This window comes from Actinia tenebrosa, unplaced genomic scaffold (assembly GCF_029948245.1).
Source record: "Actinia tenebrosa isolate PJP-AT-01 unplaced genomic scaffold, QUT_ActTen_1.0 PGA_scaffold1__47_contigs__length_23844297, whole genome shotgun sequence".
NCBI lineage: Eukaryota > Metazoa > Cnidaria > Anthozoa > Actiniaria > Actiniidae > Actinia > Actinia tenebrosa.
In genome coordinates this window covers 9,617,109-9,627,964 of record NW_028292578.1, presented here as the reverse complement: position 1 = coordinate 9,627,964, position 10,856 = coordinate 9,617,109, and the positions used below count along the sequence as shown (strand labels likewise).

The window sequence follows — 10,856 nt, the reverse complement described above, 5'->3', positions numbered from 1 at the left end:
TGAAAAATTGAAAATGGCGCTTATAATTTTACGCATGCTCAGTCTCACAAAAACACAGGAACCCCAATCGTACTATTTTGTGAACTCCACAGGCAACTCAATTCATTTGTCGTCCCAAAAATATCAGAATAAAGAAATAAATCTACTTTTTGAATTTAATTTTCTCTCTTTTATTTATTCTTTGAAATTTTATAATATTTACAAATAGTTGAGAAATGTAAGTGTTTTTTATCTGAAGTACTCTTTAAGAATTCTAGCAACAAAATTAACAAGATTTTTGTGCATCTTGACGACAGACTCTAATGAGTCATCTGGCTGGTATCTCATTAAGATAGTGTGTAGATGGCCAAACACAACAGCATCTAGTTCTGTTGGCCTATAATAAAAAGGGAAAATATTTATTAATAAAAAACTACCTGGATAAAGCTCGAGACCAGAGGATCATTAAAAGCTTAATTAGATTATAATCTGGAGGGTACTCCCATATAAGAAGGGCGTGGATGTGTGTCATATCTTTTAGGAGTTATTATGTCACTCCCTCTTTTGTTGGTGAAAAAGAAGAAGCTATTTATAGTATGTGTGGTATCATTTAGCAGCAAGCGATCTGTGGCCAGCTCCAAACATTAAAAACTAGAGGACAGTTATTGGTCGTATACTTTTAGTGTATGTTGCAATTAACTCAATGCTTTTTGTTTTAAGTGATTATTGTGTTTCAAAGTGGTATCTTTTAGGACTAAAATTAAACCAGGATCACGCCCAAACTCTCTTCGTTAGGGGTTAAATTTAGTTTTTTTTAGTGATTATCCCCACTCTTTTTACATGGGAGTACCCTCCCCCTCCCAGGGCTCAATTCTGATTTTTTTCTGACCCTCTTCACATTATGGAAATTATACCCCTTCAGGCTTATTGAGAAATGATGAAAGTACTTCATGAATAGTCCATATTCCATAACAAATAACTAAAAGTTATTTTTACTTACAAATCGTGAATAAAGTACTTGCGTCCTCCAAGCTTTTCTGCTAATGCTTGACATCCTTTCTTGAATTCTTCAATTACCTGGAGGTATATCAAGATTTAGATAATGGAGAAGCTTAAAAGGGAAAAAAATTGGTCCTGCCATTCTTAAAATGTATATTTTCAAAAGTGGAGTATAATATAGTCTCAAAAGATCTTCATGAAGATTTTACCTGGGTGAGTATCCATTCATTATCTTTAAAAATTAAAATGTGAGGTGAGGTAAATTAGAAGTAGAGTGGTTTTCATCAACCCATGAAATAAAGTAGTGTATAAAAACCAAACTACATAACTACCACTAATTTGTACTATATATACTGCAATGAAAATAGAACAACAAACATAATTGCACTATTTCGTATTTCTTAGTTGAAAAATAAATTTAGTACAGTTTCATGGATTAAGTGTGTCGGCACTTAATATCTATTACCTCCTCTTCTTTTTTAAGATGCCAGTTCATTGCTCTTAGTTGATTACGAACAGACATCTGTTTCTTGTAGCCGAGAATAATATTCAAAGGTGTAGGGTAAGGACTACCATACTTGTGTCGACTGCGAATGGCCCATTCTTTGTTGCACCATGACATATAAAGCTATGAGAATCCAAAAATACAATAAGAAGGTCGAAAAGAGTATTACTCTCTTTAATTTCTTTTAGGAAGTAGTAGTGGTTGAGTAACAATATCACTACAGCAATGGCGTGAGTTCAGGGACCATGTAATCAGTAGTGCTAAAGCAACAAAAGGTTCAATTCCCCTTTTGACCCACTGTCTCCTAATTCCCTTTGAGATGGTAGTTGCACTGTATGCAAGAACTAAAAATAATGATTTTTCAAGGGGCAGAGGGACTGGCCACATCAAACGTATTAACGTTATGAGTATAATAGTCAAGTGGACTGGTCTAAGCTAGGCTAGTGCCAATTTTAGCTAGACACTGTCTGTTGACTGGACATTACTTTCACCCCTGTAAGCATAAAGCAAGTAAATCCTACCTCAGCAGGTAGAAAGCATTTTTCAACAAGTGATATGTATGCCATCATCTCTGCCTTTTCTTGTGGTTTTAAATGTAATTCACTTGATGACATACCCTATGAAAAATATTAAGGAATTATATTGCAACAGTCAAAACTTTCCCTATTATATTACAGAAAAGTATATCATGTACTCTTCAAAATGATTTTGAAAATGAAGATAGAAAGAAAGAATGAATGAATGAAAAAAGAAAGAAAGAATGAATGAATGAATGAATAAAAGAAAGAAAGAAAGAAAGGAAGCAAGAAAGAACGAAAGGGTTTGAATGGAAAGGACAATTAAACAAATAAATAAAGCAACAAACAAACAAAAAACCAAACAAACATAAGAACAAAGAAATTGAACAAAGCTGGATAAATTAGTAATCTATACATTATAAAACAAACAGCTTTTTGTAAATTACTATAAATTTAAAACTCTGTTTCTATCTACCTTTTTTTGAATATATGATAATATCGCTTGAATACCAGCAGGTAATGCATTTCCAGCCCTCAGAAGTGGTACTTCACCTTTTATATCAAAATGAATAAATAACACATTCTTACTAAAAATGTACCTGATTAAGATCACACAAGAAAAGATAAATTCTAATATGAAAATATTTACCATTTGGAGACATGAATTCAGCATTCTTGCAATATTTTCGTGTAACTGGAAGATTACAAAACCTTAAAAAAGCCTGGAAAATAACAAAGAACTATTTTTATGGGGTTAAATAAGTAATGTTTAATAAACGAGCAGGAGTGTTTTATCGGGTATAAAACACGAGGCGCAGCCGAGTGGTTTTAGACCCGATAAAACACGATCTGCAAGATTATTGAACGGCTTAGAAAACTTATGATGTTTGTTCTCATTGTGTACCGATTTTTTTACGAAATGAACCAAGTTTGATAGAGAAAATCCAAGTTAAAGTTTATGCAAATGAAGACGAATCTTTATCAGATATAAAATCACCTTCATGGTCATGATTTCTATTGTGTTTTCTTCATGAATTATTAATGAGTTTTCTAAAGACCAATAAACATCAACAAAATGTTGCTAAACTACCACCATAGTATTGTTTAGTTCCAGAAATTATCCATACCTCCCCCCCCCCCCCCCCAACAGAGGAATTTGTAATTGGGGTGGGGTGAGGTGCGGGATCAGAGAAAGAACAAAATTACAGAGTTCATATGTCAAAAAATTGGAATTACCAGGGGTAGGAAGGCAGTTTAAAAAAATTCCTCTCTCAGGAGGGGGAGGGGTATGAATAATTTCTGGATCTACACATTAACTATTACTACCACATATTTCAAAACTTTACCTCAACACTTTGACATTTTGCAGCATCAGAAAGAAGAACAATACCTTCAAAAGAAAAAAAATTATTAAAGTACAGTTAAAAAAATAAAGATAGCAACATTTTGGAGTCTATTCATTGGATATCGGGATAATATTTCTTCATTTTTAACCATGTGATATTTTCATTTTATGTAACTTTGATTTTAATCAATAAAACAGAACAGAACAGATATGAAGGAAATACAGTAAAACAATGCATATTTGGAATTTGCTTTGACATACCCTGTGAGCAGTCTCCTTTTACCTCCTCTATAGGTGAGAGAGGTAAAAGGAGATTCTGCTCACAGGGTACCTTTGACAGTGAGGTTCAATTTTTTTTTAAATTACCTGACAGGAAACAAAAATCACTTAGAGTTAGAGGGAGGTTCCAATTATTGAGATTTCAAGTTACCAAAGGTAAAATTACAATAAATGTGTAACATAAATCCAGGGGAAATCAATTTTGGTTTGAGTTAGTGGGAACTTTGAGTTACACTGAGGGTTGAAGTTATCAGGATTCTACTGTACTGAAGGAAATTACAAATGGAATGCAATATGCAAAAATATATATAACTTTTAAAATAGGAATAAAATGAAAGTAGATTCCCATAATACTTGTAACTCACTTTTGTCAGGTTGATAAAATTCAACGAACTCTGGCCAACCACCCTCGTCTTCTGTTCCTCAATGAAAAAATAATTGTCATTCAAAATAGGTTATTTGATCAAACTACCATTAAATCATTCCAAATATTAAGTAATTTTAAATTATAGAGTATTCCAAAACCCTAAATAACACATACTTAGAATGAAAATGGATATCATTTTTGGATAATTGGATTATCATTAGGTGAGCCATGGATATCAAAAAACATAACATCATGGTATCAAGTTCCACTCCAAGTCCAAAAGATCACTAAAGCCTAATAAGATGGAACAAAGTGTAATCATGAAAGAATATCTCCTTGTCTTATCTCTTCCTCACTGGGATGGAGAGAGGGAGCATTGCAAAGGCAATAGTAAGCATCATTTAACACAAGAATCATGTAAAAGGTCATGTCTCTAGCCAGTAACAAATCCCACTGTGTGAAACATATATTTTTCAAACTCATTTTCAAGGGTTATGACTGTTGCATGTTCCAAAACATGGGCTTTTGTGTAGCCTACATCAAGCTATCACTCCACCCCCTCCTCCCTTATCCCCCACCACATACAAACACACTTGTCCAATATTTTTCTAAATTTCAAATGGCCTGAAATAACAGCCTACCCACCCTATTCCAGCTATCCTCATAAAGTTAGTTTTATGCACCTGCATATGATTTGATGTTAAACCCAAAAGTGACATCTTGTACTGTTGTTACTCAGTTATTGTCTACAACTAGTCCCCCTACATGTATTTCCCTACCCTTCCCCGACACCACGTACCATTGCTCGCACACATGAACTGAAAATCATGCTCCTATGTTCTTATTCATTAGCTGAAACCTTCTTGCATCAACTTTTAACCTCTAGGCTGCATGCATCAATTCCCCTTCATTACTCCAGTATAAAAGCTAGAGACTAAAAGTCCAGCTTAACTTACAACCCGTCAATATAAACTGTCAATAACCAACTCTTGATAACCCCCAGAAATTTCCGTCCAGATTGGATCACAAGCTCATCACGTGAAAAAATACTTGCCAACAACTCAACCTTATCGTAAATATTTTGAGGCTTTTAGCGTCATGCAGTAAGATAAACCTCCAATAAATACATTAATGGATTTACAATAAATGAATATAGAGCGTAAATGGTTAGTTAAGTTGGGGTTTTCTTACCTAAAGCTGATATAACTGCTTCCATCATTGGACCTCTAACAGTGGCCATTACGTTCCGGTATTGATCAAGAAGCCTTAGAGGCCTGGGAACTAGCCCGCCCCTTCCATAAAATCTTACATATAAAAAGAATATTAAAAATAATTCTTAAATTTTCTCAAGTTGAAGTAATTTCTAGAAATGACAGTCATTTCATTTTTAGTTTTATTCATTGATGTATTTTGTTAAAAAATAAGAATATTGAATTTTGGGGGAGGGTGATGGTTGTCCGAGAGGAGCCTGGTGCATAGGAAGGCCGAAGGTTGGGTTCAAAGTCCGTTGGTTTCATGTTTCTGTGTCAAAACTTACATACTCCCGATCTACTCTACTTAAATTACAGATCCACGCTCTAACTCAAACAATAACATACATGCTGGCTTTACTTTCACATTACAACACACTGGTGGTTCGTTTGGGTGCCAATGAGCTCGAATACTGGGAATATATCTGACCAAGATGTCGAAAATTGTCCGCCCTCTCAACAATTATCATGCACCAACAACACTAACGGCCCCTCCATCTCGAATCCTCCGTCGGTCAAACGAAACAGTTACATGAAACGAGGTGGAAGACGAAGGAGGTGGTGGTATTTTAATCGGTAAGTCAATGCTATCGATTTTGTGTCGTTAAGATGTTTTCTTTTTTGTGGAGAGTGATTTTTTGAAAAACGGCGCGTCCAGGGCGCTTGCAATCGATTGTGATTTGAACCACATTAAATGTGTTCATGCGTTGAAACATTGAAAAAATATCAAGCAAATTTGCCTTAGTTTTAATAATAAACACTAAATATATATATATATATATACCAGGCTTCTTAATAGAAGCAAAATAACGATGGTCTTCAATGATTCGGATTCTGAGCTTTTACTTTAATTTTTTTTTTTCGGTTTCGCATTTGTGCCTTTTGAAGAAGCTTACTAACAATATTAAATTAAAGTGCATGTTTTGTATATCTTAATCATCTTGTCCTTCAGATCTTTTTGAGATCTAAAATAATATTTAGACTTATTTTTCTAACTATATTCTGGAATATATTTCCCTTATTACTTTAATGCAGAATTATTTTTTGAATATCACTTTTTCTGGTTCCTTCTATAAGCTACCATCTTCTAGTACGTGCTCAGAAACCATTTTACCAACCATAAATTTATTCATTTATTTTATTGTTTCTTACAACTTTCTTTTATTATTACGAGCATCCTTTTCTTTCTTAACTTTCTTTGTTTGCATCTATAGATTCTTTTGCTTTTTGTGGTACATCGTTATCATTACCGGTGAATGTGTCCACATTTCTATACTTTATACGTAGGCTTTACTTCCGGAAATTTTTACCATGCGTTCTCTTGGAATTTTGAAATAATTAAAGTATTGTCTTTACGGACACCTCCTTTATGAATCATGATCTAAAATAGGAAAAAAAAATATCCCCTTCTTGAATAATTGTTTTCACTTTCGAGTCGATGTTTACCGTCTCGAATGTCGCAGGAAGAAAAGTCTGGAATATTAAATATATCGTTACACAAGAACGAGTACTTTGTGTAACCACGTTTGAATAATTAATTCGTAATCCCTAAGGATTTTACGAATATAGGGGTGGTTTTAGACTTGAAGCCGGGATGGAACTGTATTTTTAGCTCAATCCTGCTTCAATTAGTAAATCTTATCATTAGAACTTTGATCAAAATATTTAAAAATAGATTCATAAGACTTACGTGAACGTTATGATAACAGAGTCGTAGAACACAATGCTCGTAAAAACAAAACATATTATTCTAAGATTTATTCAACTTCACAAACGCATGAGTAATTCTTTGCAATATTGATTGAGGACTATGTCCTAACGGTGACTCAAAGTCTAAGATTTTGGCAAATTTCCCCATCTATTTATAATATTTGAATACGCCAGAAGCTATAATTAACAGATTTCTAGAGATTATGGCTTTTTAATGTCAACAATATATATTTAAATATTAGTCATGCAAGCCAAGTAAAACTCTATTTTGATTTTTCCCACATGTCTGAATTTTCTTTCTAATTTGAATATAGAATTTAAACTTCATTTTGATTTCCATGACAGGGCAGAAAAACGGGTTCTACTTTCGACTTTTATGCGTTAATAAGCTTTATATTTCATAAACAGACTCTTTTGGGGCTGATTAACAAAATACCAAAATTTGGGGAAATTTAAGGGATGCGTATTTGAGATATAACACCCTGAACGTTGGGAGAGATGATATTTTGATCAGCACAAAAACTAACATTTTCTCTGATACCTCAAAGTAGAATTGCTTGAGGTTAGCAGGATTTTGTAAAAAGTGTAAAGCACAAGAGACACAAATGAAACACTAAACGTTTTTTAGCATGAATGAGAGATTTTTAAAAAAATTGCAAAAGTAGCAGCCTTGTCGTTCTGCTCTGTCAATTTCCATACATTATATTGTGTTGTTGGTTAGTATGTTTAGTAATCTGTTGAGGGACCTAATTTGTTATATCTATTTTTAATATATTTTATAGCTGTACAACAACATTAATAACTAAATAATTGGACTTAAATCTGTTTCAGGGGCTTGCAACCGATTTCGGAATTGGCAGAAATCAAAGATGATGCTGTCAAATGCGAAAATCATGATGTTTTGCCCACCATCATGGATGATTCCTGTGTCATTAATAACTATTCACATACCAACACTACAATCATTAGTAGTGACTCCACACAGAATAAAGAAAGCTACAGTGCATGTTTAAAACTCATTGAGAAATTTCAAGAAGTTGTGATGGACAGTGCTGTTCGGGTCATTCAAGCTGCTTTTAAGAGGTTCCGGGAAAGAAGGCGTTTCTTGAGGATAAAAAGGGCTGTAATGGTTATACAAAGGAACTTGAGGAAATGGCTTGAAACGAAGCATCCGTGCATAAGACCTACAGATTTTGAAAGGCAGTCATCAGATGGCTCAAAATCTGATGAATACAGGGAAACTATAGAAAATGAATCTGAGGGTTGTGTTACAGAAGAGGAGGACAAACAACTGAACTGTAATAAATCTGAAAAATGTCAAGAAAATAATAATACAAATGGGAATGAGAGTTCAGTAAAAAATAGTTCTGTGTATAAGCATCAAGAAAATACATGTACATCAGATGCAGGGAATGTTAATGCAGGAGTAGAGCTCAATAAGGCTATAATCAATGTGGAACCAAACTGTTTATCACAACGTGAAGAGGAAACAATAGAGTCTAGCACTGCACAAGTTAAAAAGTTGGTCACTATGTCAACTGAACATGAACACGAAATAGTCAGAGATGTGAAGTCATTGCTGGAAGAATTATTGGTAAAAGTTATTAGTAATATTCCAGATTCAGATGGAAAACAAAATCAGTCAGCAAAATCGAAGGACTCTATGACACCGGTTAATACCACAGATATTATCTTATGTTCTTCAATCAGGTTGACACAAAATGATGAAACACAAGAAAACTTATTGGATAAAGCAAATATTAATGTGGAGCAAGATGATTTGAATTGTGAAAATGAGAACCAGAGCAAAACAACAGCAGGTGATGACATGGGAGATTGTGTGGAACACATGCCAAATGTGACTAAAATTCTACCAGACTCTTTAAAAGAAATCTGTCAGAAATTTTTAGATGTGTCAGAAACATCAAACCCACACAATATGGAAGATAATGAAAGTTAGTATTTGGAAAATCCGGTAAAAAATAGATTAATAGTCATCTAAAAATGACAAATGCTCATATTTTTTGTAATTTTCTAAAGTAGTATACTTTAGAACAATAGCCAAGTGCTATTAGAGTTCTGCTTTTATCTAATCTATACTGATTACTTTTAGACATTGTACGGTAGGGAAAGAATACAGTATACTGATCCCAAAATTTTGTATAATTTTTTAATATTATAGTTACTAAGCTGCCGGCAGAATATCTAGCCTCGGGTTTTGCTCAGGGCAGAAAAACATATTATTCAACGTCCTCCATTCATCCTGTCAGACGGAAAACATAACCACAGCTAGCAGTGCAGTAATATGCTGTTGCTATTGATTAGTTAAATAGCAAAAATATAAATATTTTTTTCGTTCCTATAAAGGAACTACAAATGGTTACTTTGAAAGTGAAACCATTTAAACCAAATATTATAAAAGTAACCAGGGTTTGGTAAAAATAATTTTTTATGCCAGGGAACAAGAGGATTGTTGACAGCTGGAAAATAAAATAAAGAGAATGTAAGAATGTTCAGTTATGATTTGTTACGTTGTCCCAACATTGTGACAAATACGACTGTTCATTCAGAATTAAATACTTTGGAAACGAATATAATGAATGAAATGTTAATTTATTTATGCTACTTAAAAACAATTTTTTAATTAAAATATATCACATGTATATTGCAAATGTTTTTTTTTTGTGTGCGTGTGTATCAAAATAAATTCAGTGGGGTTATTTCACAGCGCAATCTAACCCATTACTCTTAATCCAGGCAAGCTGAGCTGCAGATTGTCACGTCCTTCAGAAGCTGTCAATTCCATCGAATCAATAACTCTTAAGATAAAAAACTGCCTATTTATATAGAGAAAAAAATAACAAAGCGTTTTTTTTCTTTTTCATGAAAATTCAACGTGATCAAAAGTGTCAGCGTGGGTGGAGTTCTGACAGAGTTGATACAATGTTGGCACGTGTACGGGGGTATTGTATTAATTCTGCCATTCATCTTTGTCAGCTCCTTAAGCTTAGGGTCATGCTTCTAGAATGGCGACTTGTCATCTATTAACGTCATTCACTTTCCCTTGCGAAATGTCTGCAGTGTTTTAAAAGAATATACTTCGGTTGGATATTACATTCATAATAATGAATATGCAGTCAAATCCGCCATTAATTAGACCACTTATAGTGTTAAATGAATATGTTTTTCACCCTCGTAACTCTTCGGAAACGAGACAATTCCTAATTCCACTGAGCGGGAAAACACCTCTCATCTATTTCCAGATTTTTTTCAAGTTGAATTTAAGTTGAATTTAAGGTTTTGGCTGACAGAGCTTGGACTCAGTGCTAGTGCACTGAGTGGGCTAGTTAACGCATTCCAGTTCAAACTGCGCAAATACTGGGGTCAAGTAGCCGACACTAAAAACGTCTGCACAGCAGGCTAGGGTCAAGTTGGTCAAGTCCATCAAACTACGCATGAAAACTGTTGAAAGCTTACCTTGGAATAGTCACGCATTAGAGTGATGGAGCTGGAAAATGTAATAGAACACTTCTATCCACAAGGACTTTGGATTTCGGTAAAATGGGTATACGCTTCAAATACCCGCCCCTCTCGGAGCAAAGAGGACGTCGAATCCCTTGGAATTGCCCGGGATGATATGTGTATGTCCAAGACCCAAATGCAGGGGCGGATCCAGGGGGTGCAAAGGGGGGCTGTAGTCCCCCCTTTCAGGACGTTCGTTATGTTTCTTGAAGTGGAATAGAAAGCATATTTTAAAATATTTTTTGCAAGTTTTGTAATATCACTCAAAATTCGATTAATCCCCTCATATTTTTGACTGGATTTGCCCCTGAAATGGTTTGAAATCCCCATTGCAGAAGACATTTTAAGAGATTTTGATAAGTGAATTACTGAGAAAATCGGG

General features: G+C 34.2%; 2 protein-coding genes across 3 annotated transcripts; one reads left to right on the top strand and one right to left on the bottom strand.

Annotated features, from left to right (window-relative positions):
- Positions 1-146: 146 nt before the first annotated feature.
- On the bottom strand, positions 147-5,286 carry LOC116288601 (metaxin-2). 2 transcript variants are annotated; one of them, XM_031695410.2, is made up of 9 exons: positions 5,184-5,286; positions 3,991-4,041; positions 3,348-3,391; positions 2,651-2,723; positions 2,477-2,553; positions 2,005-2,100; positions 1,445-1,606; positions 980-1,056; positions 147-376 (listed from the first exon to the last, which is right to left on the bottom strand). In XM_031695410.2, exons 1-9 carry the CDS (start codon positions 5,230-5,232, stop codon positions 229-231), a joined length of 777 nt encoding a protein of 258 aa, XP_031551270.2. In that variant the 5' UTR covers positions 5,233-5,286; the 3' UTR covers positions 147-228. The 2 variants fall into 2 exon arrangements, with proteins under 2 accessions (XP_031551270.2, XP_088889576.1); XM_089033450.1 differs by lacking the exon at positions 5,184-5,286 and adding an exon at positions 4,792-5,014.
- Positions 5,287-5,485: 199 nt separating this feature from the next.
- Positions 5,486-9,615, top strand: LOC116288577 (uncharacterized). The gene is made up of 2 exons (XM_031695380.2): positions 5,486-5,818; positions 7,784-9,615. Exons 1-2 carry the CDS (start codon positions 5,643-5,645, stop codon positions 8,910-8,912), a joined length of 1,305 nt encoding a protein of 434 aa, XP_031551240.1. The 5' UTR covers positions 5,486-5,642; the 3' UTR covers positions 8,913-9,615.
- Positions 9,616-10,856: the final 1,241 nt, after the last annotated feature.